The sequence below is a fragment of the Boleophthalmus pectinirostris genome, unplaced genomic scaffold, assembly GCF_026225935.1.
Source record: "Boleophthalmus pectinirostris isolate CB_2022bp ecotype Guang Dong unplaced genomic scaffold, ASM2622593v1 HiC_scaffold_17, whole genome shotgun sequence".
Classification (NCBI taxonomy): Eukaryota; Metazoa; Chordata; class Actinopteri; order Gobiiformes; family Gobiidae; genus Boleophthalmus; species Boleophthalmus pectinirostris.
In genome coordinates this window covers 15,859,565-15,881,449 of record NW_026571115.1, presented here as the reverse complement: position 1 = coordinate 15,881,449, position 21,885 = coordinate 15,859,565, and the positions used below count along the sequence as shown (strand labels likewise).

The following is a 21,885-nucleotide window of genomic DNA, read 5'->3' as shown; positions in this document are numbered from 1 at the left end:
CCATCTATATTGTATATTGTTAGTAATCTAAAAACTGTGTAGAACTATATGTGTATAAATATAAATAACACTGTAAAATAGTTTGTATCCAAGTCTAGTGTAATGTGGTTTGGAACAGCTTCTTTTCAGAGCACAAGTATCCAAACTAATGAGCTACGACTTGATATCCACTGCAGGAACATAAGCTGACTCAAGTTTTAGTCTCTCAAAGTTAGGGGTCTAGGTGAACCATTTTATATTTGTTGTTTTATGCTGCAGGAAAGTGCGCAGTGCCTTGATGTAGCGTCCATCGTTAACTTTAAAAGAGGGAGCAAAACAAAAGTTGCGAGTGGGCCTCTTATCTGCAGGTAGTTAAGGTCGACGCGGTGAAGAATGTCACTCAGGCACTTCATTAATGAGCTGCTCAGCGCCGATATCTCCTGAGCTTTTGGTGTTGACCCTGAATGACCCACAAGGGCTTCACTGTTTGTCTGCACTGAGGTTCACTCTCCCTTTGGGCACTGCATTATCATTATGAAGTATACGCCACAAACATGAGCTAAGGACTTCCTGTTAAATGCAGAGTCTGCTAGTTCTTTATACTCCATGGGGTCAAAGAAGGACATGAAACTACACTGTAAAACAATGTCAAACTTTTCCATTGGATGAATCATCATTAAAGTTTGCAGCTTAAAGGGCCAGTATAATGCTATTTTATGATCTATGTTATAATGTTTCCTCATCAAAAACATATCCAGCGTTGTGTTTTGTTTCATTCACACAGAAATTCTGCATATAGGCTGAAGTCTTTTTTCTAAACTGGAAAACACAAAAGGAAGTTGTCCACTGTCTTTTTAAACTCCATACACCTTCAGTAGAATCATTTGGATAATTACAGCCCTGGAAAAGCTGTAAACTACCACCTCATGACATCACAAGGTGGAACAGAGCATTTTGAGCTTTGGCCATGTAGACAGACAAAAATTAAAGGGTTACTCAAACATGTCTGAATGAAATAAAACACAACTACATATATATTTTTGAAGAGGACACTAGATTAGAACATAGGTTAAAGTTCACAAGAGTCAGTTTTGTGTAATATAATATCTTTAAGAAAGACCTATATTTTGATCAATATATAACAAATGGATACCACTGCACAACAAGATACCACTATTTACCATGTTTACAGCAACTTCTTTTGTACAACTTAATATATGCAGTGTAAAGAGAATCACTGACAATAGAATAATCAGAACACAGTGTTTGATTCCTTGGAGCAATAGAAAAGTTTGTCCATTCATTCTACACTGTGCTGCATCAACAGTGTGTCTGCAGACTCCCAGAACATACAATTTTAAACCAGCTCAAGCCCCCAGCGCCGTAACAGTCAAACATGTTGACTCATGAGCACATAACGTCTACCTAAAACTGGGCAAAACTTTAGGGCCAAAGTATGCGCCCTCTCCTCGCAGTCACAGATATTTAAACGTTGGTAACTTTTTTGGTGGAGGGTCTGTCTCCTGCTTGTGTATATGAAAAATTCCACAGTAGGGCATTACATTTATTTGTCCCCTTTGGAAGCACACAAAAAGTTTATGTTTTTCAACAATAAACACCTTTAACTGAATAAATGCAAGATAGATGTTTTATGCCTTACTTGACATCGTGCCTCTGGTGCATCTCTATTGGAAGAATGTTCAGCAGTTACCATGGTGGCACAATGAGTGTAAAATCCCTCAGTCGTCCAGGTAGAATTCATGGCAAAAGTAGAAATTCAATTTGTCATCTGGACAAATGTTGATTTTGGTCGAATACATTTCACAGCTCATCCAAGCTGCTTCTTCAGTTCTGGTCAGACGCTGGTGGACACTGCCTTTTATCTGCCTGAAGGGAGGAGCTAACTACACTGAAACTACTCTGAACCTAACACACCTAATTGTTTATAGTTTCTGTTAGTTAGATAGACCTATTGAACTTGCACTGATTGTAGAGTACACAAAGTAGAAAGAGAATTCTTTTTTGAACAGAAACCTCAGACATGGAAACCTCAGACATCTTTTGTCTTCTATTTACAACTCCATCCTAAAACCTAAATCAAAGAAAACAATAGGGGTAGCTGGGTCAGGCCCAAAGGTGTGAAAGCTCCATTATGGCCCTGAATGATTATGCTAATATGATCCCACACTCAGTGCAAGTTCAATAGGCCTAGCTAACTATTAGAAATTGTAAACAAGTTGTGTTAGTTTCAGAGCAGTTTCAATGTAGTCAGCTCCTCCCTTCAGTCCTCCCCTCAGTCAAAATTCTGACAAATGCATTTTGACCAGAACTGAAAAAGCAGCTTGGATGAGCTGCAAAACATATTTGACCAAAATAAACTTTTGTCCAGTTGACAAATTGAATTTCTCCTACTGCCATGGTGGCACAATGCACACATTAGCAAACACAGACAAAAAAAAAAGCATTTAAGAGATTTAAGATATTCTGAAAGCTCAAGAAAAAATCCAAAATGGATTTAAACAACACAGTTTCAGGAGCCTGTGATCAATACGGGCTTTAGTGGTCCTGTTCAAGTGTTTGATTTTCAACAAAATGTGAGAGTGACTAACAGTTGGCTAACTGGCTCACTTGTGATTGTATTTTTATGTGTGAGAGACTTGTTTAACAGCACAATTCAGCTCACATGTTGTAGTTCCAACCAAGTCAGCTCTTTCTGGTCAGACTGTGTTAAAGTAATGTCCATATTAACTCTAACTTGAGCAGCAAAGCTTCTAACAGAGTAGTGCTTTCAGTTAGCTTCACACTCCCACTAGTGCACCTTTAGGTTGTTGCAGGTTACATGCCCTTGACTATCAACAAAATAAATTCAGCAGCATACTTGCACAAGCTGTATTTGGTAGTGAAGTCATGCACATAAGCCAAACGACTTGTGGCAAGAAGAGATGATCAGTGATCCTAAGGGAATAAAGTACCAGCATTCAAAAGCATTGAGTTTAGTGGGTGGCATCTGGGCCTGTCCAAACTTTCCCTAATAAGATATCATTTTCAAGTTAAACACACTTGTGTCTTCATTTAACCCATCATGTTTAATAGTGATAATCATAATTCGTGGATATATTGTCCTTATAGATTTGCCTGGCTGTCTTCCTGGTGTCACGGTATATTTTGACAAGATTTTGATATTAAAACTTTCCTACAACAGTTGCTCTTTTACCCTTCAGTCTGTCGAGAAGTATATGGCCGTCCTAATGATGTCTTGCAGGGGAGCTGTAAAGAAGGATTTTGGAGTTTTTATTCCGGTCATGATCCGTACAGTCTTTTCAAGTAAAAATACGACTCAGATGAAAAGCAGTGGGTGGAGAGACGCTTTGGTCATTATGGGTCAACTGTAGGTCAAACTTTCTTTTGGTCTTTTCAGGAAGCTGCACTGAAAAGTGTCCATAGCCCTGACTATAATGTCTTCTTAAACACTGTATCTCAGGTTTACCATAGATTCGGAACACTGGACCTAAGACAGGTCAACTTTGAACCATCTTCTTCTGAACAATCAATGCACTTATGTCACTGTAATATAGATTCTGAATCACAGGTACGTTGAACTTCCTTCCTGAGGAGAGTAAAATAGAATAGGACAAACAGAACTAGGTAACTGTGGTTTATTTGAAAACTGCACAAAATGTTAAAAGGCATGGTCCAAAAATAATTATTTATTGAAGTATAAGTATTTAATTTGTTTGGTGTCAGTAGTAATTAAGTTATTACCACTGTAAATGCCACAGATGCCTAGTATTTATTTATTGCAAGTACATAGGGGGATCTTTGTTTATTATATTTGATTTTCCAGGGGGCTAAATCTTTTTGGGGGGCTTCAGTCTGGGGACCAGATAATTAAATTGCACATAAGTATTATGTTTTATCTCTATAAATCCACAAACTACTAGTTACTTAAATCTAAGTTAGTTTTGTTGAATTGGTTGCTGATAGAACTAGGACTGTCAGGTCTAAATCAAGACTAATCCATGTCTACAGTAGGTTTACTCTAAATGAGCACTCCATCAGGCCTTAAAAACATCTTAAACATGCCTAAATAAAGCACTGAAGCAAAACTAAAGCAGGACTACCAAATCTCATCTAAATATAAATGCCATTACAACATCTAGTTTAGTTGATGTTGAAAGCACAGTGCAGTAGACAACCACAATAACTGATCTAACTAAGGTATATAGTAGGGATGGGACAAGAACTTGTGCCAGAAGATCTCATGAGCTAAAATTGCCAAAAGATTGTACACACATGAGAAAAAATATCTAGTGAGATTCTTGCCCCTTGTTTTTACATTTGAATTGGACAAAAAGGGTAAACTTTGTTGAGTTACACCTGTAGCTTTTCCAAGAAGCATGGCCACTGTAACAGCAAGAATTGTTAGGCCAAAATTGTGAACTGAATCGATGTATTTATTATAAATTATGTCAAAATCTCAACATGTCTCATTCTCATGGACAGAATCATGAGTCTTATGTTTTTAAATTGAGTCTCATCACACCCGTAGTAGTAAGTGTGCTAAGAACAAACCAAGCTTTATTTATTTATTGTATTACTTATTTATTTCAAATTAAATTTATCTGTACTTGTACATATACATTAATATAATGATGCCTTATTTGACACTAGTCTCTTGCTGTTTTTGCTACTGTGAGCTACTGTGTAATTTCCCTTATGGATCAGTAAAGTCTAAGGTTGTTACCGGGCCCTATATAGTGTTCGTGACTGTAACAACAATTGCTATTTTAAGTACCTAGTAATTAACACTTAGGAGTAATTGGGTACTGAACAAGAAGCTACAGCAGTATTTCTGAAGTTGATTTTCACAAAGTTTTCCTTACCCATTCCATGCCTGAAAATGTTCTTTTCTAACTCACGTTGTCATTATCATCCCTGCCTTTTCGTTCATTATAATCATGGTGCTGCCTGCCCCATACAGGCTTTAATATGTGAACTGTGGAGCTGCTTTACCTACCAGGCGTTAATCATGCAGAGCTTATAATGAATCTCTCTCGGACCATTTCCCAACTCAGAGTTATGCTTAAATCCACACAATACCTGTTACAATGAACAAAATGTGCCACTGCTTATATTGTGTGAAAATGACTAACTTATGTGTTCCAGTGGAGGGCCCATTACATAAACTGCATGCATTCATCCGACTACAATGTTTATGATGAGAAATTATCCAAAACATGTTCCCAGGTGGTGGTAATTTACATGGTTTAAATGCATGGGCTACTGCTGCTGCTGCCTATTTATTTTACAAATCACTTTTAACAGAACAGGCCCTGTCCTAAGCCATCAACAATACATAACTGCCACTAGTGCTAGATTTGCCACTTTTTCTGTAAGATTTATCTGTACCACTTTATACTCACTAGCCTTAATAAAGCATGAAAAATGAATTGCTGATTAAAGTCCCTATAATGTGTAAAATTGACTTTCGTGAACTTTGAGCCATGTTATGATGCTTTTACCTCATCAAAAACATACCTGGAGTTGTGTTTTGCTTCATTTACACATGTTGAGTAACACCGCATTATTAGGCTGTCTATGTCTCCAAGGCTAAAAATGCTCTGTTCCACCTTGTGATGTCACAAAGCTGTAATTATCAAGTTAACATCTACCTTTGATGTAATGTTCAGTTGAGATTGAAACTTGCAGGACTGAAATCATCAAAATGATTCTAGTAAAGGGGTGTGAAGTTTAAAAACACAGAGGAGCACTTCCTGTATTAATGCATGACATTGTGTTTTGTGTTTGAGAGATCCTAAATATACAAGGTTTGTGTGTTAAACATGCATGAACAAAACACAACTCCAGGTAAGTCTGTGATGAGGAACTAACATTATAACATAGATCTGCAAATAGTGTAATAGGAGCCTGTAAGAATGATACAAGATTGGGAACTACGTAATTAAAAAGCGTGGGGGGAGAAAACATGGAAGTATCCAATAAAACCAGATTTAATCACATTGAATAAAATTGTACTGAAATTTTAAACGATGCTCATGAAAACTATTGGTTCTATTAGTGCACTAAACAAGAAATGAACCACTCGACCTTCTAATTATCACATATTACACTGTGTTTAATCAAATTAGCACTAAATGGCTTTGACAATAGAGAGAACAGGCAGGGAGCATATTGGTCTGATTTCCAACCACAGTCACTATGAAAAGTATAAGTGCTGGGGCCATGAGACTTAGCATACCGCTGTCACCTCCCACTGTGCCATTAGAACAGATATAATGAGCTCAGGCTTTTGAACAATGCACAGGACGTACATGAAGCTAATCGCTACTTTTAGCTGCCCCCGGAGTCATTTATTTACAACATGCTGATGTATCTGAAATATGATGATGGTCTTTTACTGTTTAGATGACATCTACATAATATACAGACATTTACAGTTACATTTGAGGAGAGGAAAGCTATAATGGTAATAGAAAAGGGGAGTTGCATAAACTGATGTACTGATCTTGGGACTGAACATCAAAAATGTAAAGTGCCTATGACAGGTTAGAGTACTCATTTTACTAGAACACAGATAAGATCATTATATTTAAGATTTTTGAAAAACAAACAAACAAACAAAAAAAAACAAAAAAAAAAACCTTCACACTAATTTTCCCAATATGGCCATTTTTTAGGTTTAAAATGTTACTTCCTGGTTAAAAATGGTAACATCAAACTAAGAAATTCCATGACTGTTCCTTAGCAACACATTACTATCTGACAAATATAAATTTCTTTATTTTGTTGAAATAATTGTGTGTTTCTTACATGTAAATTATGCCAAACTTTGGACAGAATTCTCCAAAGTACCACCAGTATGTTTTAGAACTTTCTACTTTGAGTCATTTTCAACATATTTTTCAAGTTGCTTACTTCATTGGTATGAAGCTCTAATTTATATACATAATCCCACCAAATTAATAAATAAAACATTTGAGAATCATGCAGCCCTGTCATAGGCACTTTAATGTTGTGGTCAGATGTACAAAACTTCTAAAGAGATACAGTCCATTCCAAAGAGCAATATAAAATTTAAACATGAGAGTTGTGCAACATCCTGATAAGATCCTGAGTGAGTATGAGTAAAACATTACATTATAGTGTCAAAATAGAATCAGTTTAGTATTTAGCTTCTTAAAATCTCCATTCACAAAGGTCCGGATCTGCAAAACTCTACTGGTGATTAAGGAAAACTCAGTGATATGTTTCGCATGTTTGTAGCTGGGCTTGTATTTGGCCAATAAGACAATAAGAATCATGTTGAAATATTTGATTTAAATGTCCCTTTCTTTTCCAAGTATGGCAGCTTGAAGCCTAACTACACTCAGAACAATCAAAAACCACATATAAAGACCTTAGAAATTCAACTAAAGGTGAGATTTTTGATACTATTTTGCTGGTGAAAATATATTTATCTTGTATTCCTTTTTCAAAACACAACAGTGTCTGCAGTTGCGTGTCTTCACACATCTGAGCTGCTGTCACACCATCAATGCTACAGCTCTGCCTCTGTGTTTCTAATATTGTTCAAAAGACAACATGTCTGTAGAGCCACATATAAGAGAGCTTTTTGACAGAAAGCTTAAAAATGTAGGTACCACTTTATGATAACTGCACTTTAAACATACTATATTATGCAAAATGAGCTCTTTTAAGCTTTTAGCAGTGTTATGATGTTGTTACCTCCTCAAAAACATACCTGGAGTTGTGTTTTGTTAGTTTGTCTACATCTCCAAAGCTCAAAAAATGCTCCTCCTTATGATGTCAAGATGCGGTACTTTTCAAGTTGACAGCTATCTTTTATGTTCTGTTTGGGAGAGATCGGCAAATCCAGGACTGAAAATATCCAAACGATTCTAGTGAAGGTGTATGGAGTTTAAAAACACAGTGGGACAGAGTGTTTTCCTTTTGAGAGAAGAACTGATTGTGTCTTAATCATGTGTGAATGAAACAAAACACAACTTTGGGTATATTTTTGATGAAGAAACATTACAACATAGATCAGTAAATAGAGTAATATGGGTCCTTTAATAAAGAATGAACATAAACTGATTCATAAACTGACCCACAATGAGTATTGCAGTGGGCAGCCTTCAGCTTTCAGTAGGCACAAACAGTCTTTTCTGTTAATCTTAAACTTCAGTGACAGCTAAGGACAGTCGAACTCGGGACAGCCCACACACCAGCAGTTCCACTTCTGGACTCAAACTTGACAAAAACTACAAAAGGACTTTAATGGGGGGAGAGTGGGAGGAGAAACTCAGACAGCATTTGATCTACGGTCAGCGGGGATACAAGGGTTCACTTGGGGAGGAAGTTAACAAGCTGACAATCTCTAAATGTGCGCTAAGGCTCGCTGGCTACAGGCTATTTCCTGAATCACAATGAGAATCTTGACACTAAAAAGGTGACATATAATTCCTGGCCATTTAAGTCATCATCACAAACTTTGCAACCGGTTTGGGTAAATCTTATTATCATTTTACAGTTTTGTAATGTAAGATTTTAAGGTATACTCTCAACCCTTTCTAGTGGAAGTCTGCTACTTGTCTCTATATTGAGAAATTACTGCTTTTCTTTGAATATTATATCGTGAAATTTATCCTGTATTTATTAAATCGCATGTGTTTGGCTGCCAAAAATACCTTAAAAACATGCATTTGTACTGGGAGCTGCCTCTCCACAGATCAGACCTGTAACATGACTTGCTGGCACCATATTCTTGACTGCATGGAGATAGATATGTTTAATGCTAAGATGTGGAACATTCTTGGCAAAGCATCATCGTGGAGACAAGCATGTAGCAGACCATCAAAAATAAAACTTGCATATTGTACTTTAAAGAATACAATATTATAGATTTTCATGGATTTAATTAACTTTTAAACATGCCTTTGCTCGCCTTAGGTAGTTTTTAGTATATTTTTTTAACTTAAAATAATGTCTATATTTGGAAAACACAGGCATTGGAGCTCCTTCAGTGTCTGCAATGTGAGTCCAGAAATTACATTTGTGTATTAAAAACTGCACAGGAATTTTACCTGTGATGCAACAATCTGAGCAAAATGCGAATGGAGCATTTTTGAGTGCTCCGAGAAGACAACTTCAGATTCATGAGTTAATAAAACAAGCACGAATGTAGCAAAATACAACTCCAGGTATGTATTTGATTAGGGAACAACAATATAACAGCTCATAACAGTCAATTTTGCATAATATGAGCCCTAACCATGATAAAAGAGCCGATTTCACAGGGAGAGAAGAGAGAGTTGTTTGGTAATTAATGTTAACATGTCTTGAAGCAGCAGTGCAGTGAAGACAGCTCATTAATATTTCAGAGTATAAGGCCCGGGTCGTGTCTGGCGCTGTAATGTGCACTTTTCTCTTCCAACTTTTCGTCCTCATCAACCTTTTATTCTGATGATACTGTTCCTGAGCTCCCTGCCTCCCAAAGCCAATTAATGTAGAGCAGAGGAGAGGCATATTCTCAAACAATTTCAACACTGCTCACAAGGCTTCAACGGGAAGTGTTCCTGACATATGTGAAATCAATAGAGGAGCGATGCCCTTTAAAGTCTTGATGGTGTGTAGCAGAGACATGGTTTTGTTTGATCTGCATGATTTGGTGGAATGGGAGGAAAACAGTTTGGCTTTGACATGGAGAATAAAAGGGAAGATGAGAGGGGATAGAAGGGGCAGTAATGAACCATTTTCTTCTGGTCTAAATGATGTGCCATATGTGTAATGTAACAGAGCAGGGCAATGGTCACGCTAAGATTTGGTTGGCCTGGTGCAAAAAGAGGTTGAGGGGTTTTTTGCTTTAATTTTAAATACATTTTATTCAGTTACAAAGATATATGATGTTTATATTAGGAAAAATATTGTAAGGATCATTGGTTCGCCAAAGTCATTAAAGTTGCTTTGCGTAATTTTTCTGGTAGAGATTCTGCCACCTCCTTATCTGTGTGTTTCATAGTATGACAAAAAACTAACCTGTCTCCATGGAAACAAACAGATGACACTAACAGGACAGGAGGTGGCCCGTCTTACAGTAAAAATTGTTTTTCAATGAATGTTAAACGGCCCATATTATGATTCTGATCTATGTTGTCATGTTGTTTCCTCATCACAAACAGACCTGGAGTTGCGTTTTGTTTCATTCACACATGTTAAACACACAGTCCCTGCATATGTAGGCTGAGTTATTTTTTGTCAAACTTAACACACTCTTATGGATGTCATGTGGTAATACAGGAAGTGCTCCAATGTGTTTTGTCCATACGCAACATTTGGATGATTTTACTAAACTAAAAGTAAAAAGTAGCTGTTAACTTGAAAACTACCACTACATGACATAACAAGGTGGAACAGAGCATTTTGAACTTTGGAGATGTAGATGGACTAATAATGCAGGGTTACTCAAACATGAGTCAATGAAAAAAAAAAAAAAAAAACTCCAGGTATGTTTTTGATGAGGTAACAATATTCTAGCATGACCTAAAGAGACAGTCTGCAAATTTTGACATAGGACCTCAGAGTTTTTAAGTATTCCATCTAGTCCTTGTATCTGCAGAGGTCACTGGTGCTAGGCTAGCGCATGTCAATGGCCACTGTTAGCCTGCCACTAAAAACAGTCTTACCCACGCCACAAAGCACCCGAGGCAAATTTATTATTACTTCAGAGTGTCCATGTGAATCTCTGTGTTGATAGAATAAGTTTAGAAGTAAAACCAATCTTGCATTTGAAGGATTTATGTCTGCATAGCAGCAGCAGTGAGTTGTACTTCCTGATAGAAAGCTTGGCAGGGGCGGACAGCACCTATCTTACTGGCAAAGTAAAATTCTGCTGCTGCGGAGAAAATAGTCCCTCAACATGAGACAATTCATGCGATACAAGATTAGTTTTTTTTTTCAAACATTATTCTATCAACACAGACATTTACATCGATAGTCTGGTGTAATAATAGATTTGCTTTGGGTGTTTTATGGAGTGAGTAAGAGGGTGTTTTTAGTAGCAGGCTAACTATGACTGTTGACATGCGCTAGCCTAGCACCAGTGACCTCTGCAAATACAAGGACTGGATGGAATATTTTAAAAAGTGTCTCCACACGTCTCCAACACTCTGGGTCACTAGGAAATGAGGTCCTATGTCCAAAATTCCAGACTGTCCCTTTAAAGCACACAAGAATAAATTCAGCATAATATAGGGCCTTTCAGCAACACCTGCAACTGAATAAATGCAGGGTAGATAGGATGTTGAAAGCTATACTCTGGAATATTCCAGGCCAAGCAATGACTTCTTCAGACATGTAGCAGACCCCTAGGAGAAAAATTACACAGTGTACCTGTAGTACAAAAGGTCAGTTTTTAACAAGTCAGTGTTTTGGTGGTGTGCTCTCCGTGTACTTCAACTTGCACATGTTTTAAACAAATCAGTCACAGTAAAAATTTCACTAAAGCATAACTTCTGTGCTACTAATAGATGTAGCAGCACGAATACAGAATTCTCTATACAAATATAAACAAGAAAATGTGACCCTGTATCCAGCATGTGCACTTCATTGATAGTCAAAAACACAAGAGCAATTTTCTGGGACGTAATACCATTCTGTCCCATGATTTAATTCCCAAGGTTAATATAATAAAGCCTGCTGCTGAAATTAATTACTCAATTAACAGGAAATAATGTGCGTAGTCGATTAATGTTTTAAGTCGTTTATCACGGTGACCACCACACGAGGCTCTGTTGCTCATTACATGCTGTTGAGGAGTTCAGTGAATGAATTATGCATGAGGAAGAAGTTTGTGATGCAGTGAAGGCCTCTCTTCCTCCTCTTTTAACTTGTGGCCTGATCTAAAGTGAGCTATGGGCCTAGCAGTATAGTACAGAATACTGCGTCTAACCTCTAGCTCTGTCAAAACGCTTGTTGCTTTGATATTTCTCATATACAGTCCACTCAGCAGGAGTCCAGACACCTTTTCACTTGTGAACTTGCCTGCTGATTAAAAACTCTGGGCTTACCGTGTGTGCATATGAAAGTTCATAGAAAAAAAGGAGACGGCACTGTCAAAAGTACATGCAGATCATAATATTTTTTACTTCGTGACTATTGTACAAAATATATATGTGTGTATGTTAATCCTACCTCTTAGTCTTAACTATTACCACTTCTACTAGTGAAATTTGGATGCTACCTTGAATGTTGTAAGCTATAATAATAAACAGTTAATTTAAAGGTGCGAGTAACTTTTCTGGTGCCGGGTCCACCACCAGTTTGTCTCCATGAAGATGTTATTGCTTTGTATGTGAAGAGCCAACTCCACTCACTGTAATGTGTGTGTTTTTAATGTATTTCTGCACTATAAACACCTGTAACTGAATAAATACATGATATGTGTAATGCCATAATGTGGAACATTCTAGGCAATGCATTTACATACAATCAGGTCTAGCTAGTTGAGGGCTGCCACAGAAAAGTTGCTGGAATGTTTCACAGTATGGCATTAAACTTTCCTATTAAATTATATGTGTTTTATTGCTCATACATTAAAACACACACATTCTTGCTGTGAGTGGCTGTCTCTCCACAGATATGACTTGTAACTGTTCACATTTTTTCCCATATAATGACACATTTTAGGCAAATCTATAATATTTCTATGGAAACCAGCAGGTGACACACCCTGCAGAAAAAGTGACATAACTCATATTTATCATACTCAGGGGTGAATTGGGTTTTTGTGTTTGCAAACACAAACACATTAGCGTGGCTCTGTGACCTGCTTGAGGTTGATTTCAGAGAAAAGAGTGTTTTAAATGTGGTCAGAGAGGGCTGTTGAACAGAAAATGCATAATGTATTCTAATGCTTTTTTTTCTTATTCTGAATTTCTCAAGAGAGTCTCGGGACAGTGTGACTGAATTCTCGCTCAGCTCTGGTCAGTGAACATGCTGAGGACGTGTGCCACCTCTTGGCTGCTTCCAGTATTCAACTGATACTCTGCAGCTGACGTCATCAACACTCCCTGGGGCTGTGATGCTAACTGTAGGCTCTCCCCCATCTTGAAGCTCTGTTACTCAAGACAGACTTTAACACAATCTGACTTAGCTGGAATTACAACAGATGAGTTGATTTTTACTGTTAAACAAGCCCCTCTCAAATTATTTTACAACCAGAAACCTGCATTAGCCAACAGTTTTTCAGTTTGTCCCTCTCACGTTTTTGTTGAAAATCAAACTCCTAAAGAGGACCATGAACATACTGATGACAGACTCCTGAAAATGTGTTTAAGTCCATTTTTCTTGAGGTTACCACTTGAGTTTTAGAGAGTGCTTTTTTGATTAGATTGAAATGAAATCTTCTTCAAGCAGTTTCTCATTTCTCGCTGAAGCATTGCCACACACTGATAGAGCCAAATATTCACATTTAATCTCTATGGACAGTTGTTATCTGGTACGCGGCAGGTGTCCAAACATTGTGACAAATAATACAGAGGCCCACACTTACATAACCAACATCACTCAATCAACTGTCTGAGAACAGCCAGCATTGTAAACCTATTATGTAAAACATAGCAGGATCACCACCTGTGGGATGTTGTATTGTATATTCTGACACATTTTTATCACACATTTCACAAGATACTGACCAACACTAACACCCACAAGAAATGCAGTTGTTTTGGAGATATTCTGACTGTTAAGTAAGGACAATTTCACCAGAATCATTTTGCTGATCATTTTCCTTTGAAAGATGCACCCCGCCCAAAAAAAAAGGTGATACAAATCTGTAAAAAAAAAAAACTGTAATCACAATGACTGTAGATGAATTTTCTTTTTGTTAATCAAGTTTTACAGAATCACAGTCTAACTGCTTGTGGCTTTTTAGTTCATATGGTCTTATCAGCCAAATTTGTTACAGTAAAAGTAAAGGATATGGAGAGGAGAACAGATTTTGGAAGAACAAATTTTGATATTTTTTTGTGTGTGTGTTTGACTGACTAAAAGGCTGTACTGTTTATGTTCTTGACTCATTTAAAGGTGCACTGTGTAACTTTTCTGGTAGAGGGTCTGCCACCTGCTTGTCCATATAAGATATTATTGTTTTGCCATGATTATTCCACAGTATGGAAATAAACATTACAATGGAGACAGGTTAATGGTCAGATCTATGGAAAAGAAAGCACCTGGTAAGAATTCATGTTTTTAATGTATTTTTGAGCTATAAAACATCTCTAATTGAACAAATACAAGAGAGACATGTTTAATGGTCACATTTTTCCATAGCGCTTTTCCACCTTCACTTTTCCACTTTTCCAATAAGGAACCACTAGACAGCACATTAGTGAACGCAGACAGTGGTGTGGAAGGTGGGTTAAGTGTCTTGCCCAAGGACACAACAACAGCATTTATCTGTGGGAGCTGGAATCACACCAGCCAACCTGTGGATCAGTGGCTCTGACCGCTCAACACCCATGATGTTTATGTCAAGAGTGAAATTCATATCGCCAGTCTTCAGATCAGTGGATGAATGCTCTACCAACTGAGCTACTGCTGCCCTACTGTGGAACATTCCAGGCAAAGAAACAACATCTCCATGGAGACAAACAAGTAGCGGACCCTCCACTTTAGAATTTCTCCTTTGCCTCTACTTTAGAAGTTACATACTGCACCGTTAAAGAGAAATAACTAAAATGAATAACTAAATGAAATAAAACCAAATCAGAAATTGTGACTGATCACCACAAGGGAAAAAAGTCTCTTTCCAATCATACCGCCCAGTCCTAATAAGAAGCGATATTGATTTTGTACGCCCAACACTACAGCTGCTTATGGTCCTGTACTTGCACTCACTAATCAGAGCACTAAATAAGAATTCCCAGTGCATTTTTCAGATCTCTTTATGAGCTGCAGAAGTAGTTTAATGACTGGCTTTAGCTCTGAGCTTAAAAACAAGTGTGCCCTTGTTTGTTGATATGGTTCATCTCATTTAATTAAATCTGTGCTGAGAACAGTATAATAAGGAACAACTGTTTGTAAAATGGCCGCTTTGGAAGCTCTACAATTCAATTAAGCAACTCTCACTGGTGCATCTGTAACAAAGGAAGCACTGGGGATGCAAGAGAAGAGTGGGATTAATGAATCGCAATGAGGATTAGACAGTGCAATTTACTATTTATTTCATATTTGAGTTATTTTTATTAGATTTATTTTACATATATTTGTGTAAAATTTTATGTTTGTGTAAAATTCCACAATATGTTCCAATCAATAAACCTTATTTCTATTACCCAATAAAACCATAGCTGACCTAAGTGCATTTACATATTTTACAGGAATTGTGTATTTAAAAAAACACCCCATTTAAGGCAAATTGTACAAACTGTGAAATTGGCTGATTCAGTTCTGACCCCTTATGCCCCTTTTACCGATCATAATTTTTTTTTTTTTTTTTTGTGCCTTGGGATATACAAAAAGTCATTTGATGCCATTTCTATTCATTTCTACATTCAATATGAAATGACTGACAAATGCTATTCATTATATATGCTGAGGGTCTAGACTGGACTTCATCACTTCCTCTTGTTTCTCAGGGCGTTGACTAGTGCTCCGCTCAGTGTCAGTGCTAACAATGTAATGGCCCCCGCACCAAAGTTGGAGTGAAAGTTAGACTGGAAATATCATCTATAAAAGTGAGTAATCTTTCTTGTATTATATTATGATGAACATACAGTAAAGTGCAAAATATGGTACGGAAACTATTTTTTGCAAAAGATGGACCATGGAAAACTATTATGGCGTGTTCTTATGCTTATGCCAAGTGACTGATTTAGATTAAAACTGTTTAAAGGTCCTACATCATGTACATTTAACATGCCTGGAGTTGTGTTTTGGTTCATTCACAGTTTATTCTACAAAGGTGTATGGAGTTTAAAAACACAGTGGAGCACTTCCTGTATTACTACATGGCATCACAAGGTGGAACAGAGCATTTTTTTGTTTGAGAGAAGAACACAGCCTAAACATGCAGTTTTTTTGTGTTAAATGTGTGTGCATTAAACAAAACACAACTCCAGGAATGTTTTTGATGACGAAACAACATTATATAACATGTAGTAGATTAGAAAATAGCATAATATGGACCCTTTAAACAGATTTTTACCATCTTGGGGAATGGAGCAAATATACAAATTAAAAGGCTAACACTCTGAAAAAGAACAATTGATCTAATTGTTATATACCAATCCTTTGTTATTTGTGTAAAGTGAGAATAAAACTTCTCACATCAAATACCAAATTAGTGGGCATGAAAAGCCTAAACCTAATGAGGCTGGACCATAGCTAAAACTTGAACCAAACCTGGACCATGATCATAAAAACTTAAAACAAGAAACATCACCACTTTAAACCTGTAGTTACAGTTTTAAAGGGTCCATATTATGTTATTTTCTGATTTATATTACATTGTTTACCTCATCATTCCTGAAGTTGTGTTTTGTTTCATTCACACATGATTAACACACAGATCTTGCATATTTAGGCTGAGTTCCTCTCTGAAGCATAAAACACACTGTTCCACTTGATGATGATGTCATGTGGAAGTGCTCCACTGTGTTTTTAACTTCATGCACTTTCACTAGAATCATTTGGATACTTTCAGCCCTGGAATTGCCGATCTCTACAAAACTAAAGATAAAAGACAGCTGTTGACTTGAAAGCTACTGCTTCATGACATCACAAGGTTGAACAGATTGCTCTGAGCAAGAAGTAGAGAGACTAATAATAAAGGCTTACTCAAACATGTGTGAATGAAATTAAGCACAACACAACTCCAGGTATGTTTTTGACGAGGTAACAACATTCTAACATGACTTAAAGCTCACAAGAATCAATTGTACATAATATAGGGCCTTAAAACTTAGACTCGGACCTATGTCTAAGCCAACATTATAGCGCCATGTGCCTAAAATACAGGCAGCAACAAGCCAGTCTGTGATATGGTCTATAAAATGCTAATATTCACTATAGCCACTGTGCACTGAGTCTGATTGTGTAAGAGCTGTCTGTTCAGCACCACAAAGCTCTGCTCACAGCTTTTATCTGAAACATGACAAACTTTGCATACATGAATGTGTATGTATGTCATTACAGCATGCTTCATGGGGATGAGTACAGCTGCCTAGTTACAGTATTTATGCCACAAATGCTAAAAATATTAAAATGCAGAGTAAGAAATGCCATGCGACTCTAACCATTAGTTTGCATCTGTGTGATGTTTTCAGTGGTCTGCACCTTCTGCTGTAGAGAAACAGGTGAACTCACTGACTTTTACTGTGAGACGTGCCTAATACCAGCATTTCATTGTACTTCATTTGTGACTTTAGTTTCAAAGGGACAGTGAATATGTTAACATGCACATGAAATATTGGATCATTAGTACAGTTACATCTGATGTGAATAGTAAAAGGAGTAGTTTTTTTTTTCTTTTCCTGATAGATCACCCCTGTGTTGGTTTTGTCAAGGAAAATTATGCAAAAAGAGCAATCTAATTCACCAAAGATACACATGAAAGAGAATATTTAATATAATTTGCCTTTTAAATACAACAGTTGCTATAAAAATCTGTTGATTTAACTGCTCTTGTCAGGTGTTTTTGATAATCAGGTTTCTTTTGTGCAGGCCAAAAAGTCAGATCTAATTATTGGGTTATCTTGTTATTGCTGCTGCTCTTATATTGCTCATTATTGTTTCTAAAAAAGTTTTAAGCAGCAGTAGGGATTAATAGCAGCCATAGTATTTCCTTTAAATGTATCTTCAGCCTATATGAAATCACTACAATAAGAAGTAACACGGATACCTCTTGCACGGGTTTGGGGCTAATCATGCGTTCAAAAAGAGACAGTAACAGCCCCGTGCGTGTTCTGTGCTCACCTGTACCAGTCCAGTCCTCGGTCATAGTTCCGGTCAAAGAAGTGTGGCTCTGTGCCCAGCGCGCGCACATCTGGGTGGATCCGGATAAACTCCAGCACCGCTCTCGTGCCCCCTTTCTTCACGCCGACTATGAGCGCGTTCGGCAGCTTCTTATTCCCGTACTTTTGCGCCATGCTTATGTTTTTATTCAACTTCCCTTCGCTCCAGTGACTCCCGGTAGAGCTAGTTCCAGCCGCGTCTCGCTGCGCCTCTTTAACATCCACGAAAGCCGAGGTGCAGCCCTCCTCCACTTTCCCAAGAAGTTTCTTGCCTCCCGCGTTCTTGCTCGTTACGCACCGCTTGTCCTCGTAAGCCTGGTTGGTCATGATTGTTCCGCGACAGAAGATGACACTGTAGCATAAATATGTGCAAGAGAGCGAAATCGTGAAAATGAAGACAAATCTGGCGCTGAATCTGTTTGGAGAGGTGAGGAGCCTATGTGCCATGTCTCCATTGGTTCAAAGTGCTGCATGTTGTTCCATCGGAGCGCGCGCTGCTCTGTGCTCTGCTCTGGTTACGGTCTGCCAATGATAAAGGCGCTCAAGTCACACACATTGGTGAAGTGGGGAAGCGCGCGCGTAATTCCTCTATAACATTATAAACTTCAAACTGCATCCAGACCCTATAGATGAATCGTATTTAGACTCAAAATATTGCTCCAAAACACATGATCCAAACAGCGCACGATTATAAAGTCATAAAAAGACGCTTGCCTGCAACAGTATCGTTACTGACGTCATATTTCATAATCTTTTCTGCAAATTCTATTTTAAAGGGCATCTTGAATATTTCACACTCGACAGAATAAATTGGATTTAAACGAGCAGATCTGCGCTTTTGCAAATGTATGTAGACAAGCCAAGGTTTTCAAAGCCCCAAGACCTCCAAATGTCATGACTCTTGGACTATCTGTTATATAATATCTCACGTACCAAACAGATTCTGAAGGTTTGGGGGGATTTCTGCGTCACTGCTGGAATATGTTTTACGCGCAATAGACAGAGAGGATCTGAGTTTTCCTTCAGAAATATGAAATGACTCTTGAGTGTTGACGAGACATACAAGCTCTCCGAGTGTATAGTAAAAATAAAAACAAACTTTAAAGTAATTGAGGAAATAAACAAAAATTAACAATTATAGAAAATAAAATGTTATGGAAAGGTGGAAATGTGGGATGTTTAAGGAATAGTAAGGAATGTATTCTAATAATAGACTGCAGTTCTATTCAGAGTGAAATATACCAAAAGTATTAATTTTGGTAGAACTACTTGATGGATTTTTATATTATTTTATAATTTTTTTCCACCAATATCTATAATCAATTGTAAAAATAACATAAAACTAAATATGCAATGATGGATGCACAGCTATTTGTGTTAATGTCATAAAAATGATATTATGTAATTTAATATTATGTGTATTACTTTCAAAAGCTATTAACATCCAGACTACACAACTAATGATTTTGTGGTTGCTATGCATGGTTCTTTGTGGACACTGGGAAGTGGGCACTGGACTGCAAGGACACCCATTGTAGTTGTAGTGAATGAGTAGTTCACAAGGGATTTCAAGAGCACAGGACACAGAAAAGAATGTATTTTTTCTCGTTAACATTTACGTGTATTATACAATGTAAGATTATGTGCACTGTTACATATGTGGTTAGCATAAGAAGTACCTTTCTGAAAGTACATTTTTAGAAATCGTTTTTGCTGTGGTGATGAATTTCCCTTCGGGGGCAATAAAATATAACCTATTTTAAGCTTCATCAAACTCATCTGATCAGTTTTTATAACAAAATGTAACTGGGTTTGTTTTAGATACTGTTGCAGGGCTAAAATGCATTTGCCTTGTATTGGATTATTTACATCCCGCATGTATATTAAAGGTCCATATGGATTCTTGTGAGCTTTTATGTTAGAATGTTTCTACCTCATCAAAAACATGTTTCATTCACAAATTTTTCAGTACCATTTACCTTTTAATTAATAGCAACTAAAATTACAGGGCTGAAATGATCAAAATAATTCTAGTGAAGTATGTATGGAATAAAAAAATAAATAAATAAATAAACAGTGGAGCTCTTCCTGACATACTAGCCTGATTCATCAGGCTTTCACTTCGCAGAAACTGTTTGACATTGCAGCATTAGGATTCGTTTGCTTGATGGGAGGCGAGTACTTTTTTTTCATTTAACCAATTACTGCTATTTGGTCACATGTGAAGAATGTAATGCACCGCTAATGGGGCTAACTGGTATATATTGAGCTTTTCCCAAATTCCGTAGGAAGAAGGGCAATAACGTCTTTCCCCTTGATAAACTTTGCCAAACATTTTCTTTGTTCCGGCTTTAAATCCTCGATCTTGGGAATCGTTGCCAACCCAGAATGTATGACTCGTCGCTGATTGGCTGGTGCCCGAACTCGCACTTCTGGGGTTTTTGCAAACCATCTAGTGTATTCTGATTCCTGACCTAATTGTTGGGGAGCAATGAAACTGAGCGGAAGCACTAGGTGGCACCAGCCTGGCTACTGGTTTACCACATGGCATCACAAAATGAAGTGTTTTCTATCTGAGAGACGAACTCAGTCTAAATATGCAGGATTTGTGTATTAAACATGTGAATAAAACAAAACACATATCCAGGCATGTTTGTGATGAGAAAACAACATAAATCTGAAAATGTTGTAACATGGGCGTGAAACCCCCTTAGTAACGTTAACATTTGGGTCATGTATGGCTTCGGTTGTCTCCTTTAAATTTACTGTATGTTGTTCTATATATTCCACACAGGCTCTTGTTAGCTCCTTATGCAGTGAGAAGGCTTTGCTTCAGTCGGCTCACACAGATCGACAGACGTGCTCATGCTGTGAATCACACTTACATTTGTGTTCATCTGTCTCCCTCGCATCCTTTTCACTCTGAACAAACAGCGACTTCTTCAATAGGGAAACACTACCGCAGAGAGCTCACACCGATTGCTATACCAGACCTACATGCACAAGTATACTTTCAAACACTCAGGACAAAGAGCAAACAACACTCAGCATTCATAATTAAAGCATACACTCAAAAGTACATTGTCCATCTTTGGATCATGATGAATAGTACTTATAAAATGCAGTCGTGTATGGTTTCACTTGGCTGTGGATGCCGTGTTGAGGACTTTGGGACATTAAAAGAAGTTTTCTTTTGAACTGACAATAGCTGATTTTATGTTTTAGATCTTTATATGTGATCTGATCCTTTCTTATTAATTTCACTCAATTTCTGCCACAGTTTTAGTAACATGAAATTTCATAGGATTGTACAAAGGCCTATCTGCATGTATTACCTGTTAGTACTGCACTGCTCCTCCCATGCAGTTTGGTTGCATAAGACTCACATATTTATGTAAACATTCTCATATCTATTCACTACGATCAAAAAGACAGACTATGGTATAAATGACCATAATGTGTAAATGTGCATTGTGTAACTTTTTAGAGCAATGACATATCCATAAACAAGCAGGTGACAGAGCTCCAGCAAAAAAGTTACATAGTGTACCATTAATAAAAAATAATATATACTCTTGTGTATATTTCTGACCACTGGTGATCCAGATGGGCATATGCTTGGCCAGTGCAAAATGTGAAATACATTTAAATTACATTTTTCAATATCGTTACATAATTCTACCTACTGATTACAGGTCACAGCTCTCCCCTCTTTCAACTTGAAAGAGCAACTCCGAGTAATAACAATAAAACACAACATTATACAGCTTGTTGCCTGTATTTCTGGAGGTATTACTTAGAAAACTATTACATTTTTTTCTTTTGACGGAAACACCTCCCACTGAACCTTTTCCGTGTCAAATTAGACTCCTAT

At 37.3% G+C, this 21,885-nt stretch overlaps 1 protein-coding gene across 1 annotated transcript in view; it reads right to left on the bottom strand.

Moving 5' to 3' along the window:
* The window catches only part of hs3st2 (heparan sulfate (glucosamine) 3-O-sulfotransferase 2), a 31,359-nt gene extending 12,901 nt beyond the window's left edge, over positions 1-18,458 (bottom strand). Inside the window, exon 1 of the mRNA XM_020934701.1 lies at positions 17,974-18,458. Coding sequence (XP_020790360.1) covers positions 17,974-18,458 — 485 coding nt within the window. The remainder of the gene's footprint in view (positions 1-17,973) is intronic.
* Positions 18,459-21,885: the final 3,427 nt, after the last annotated feature.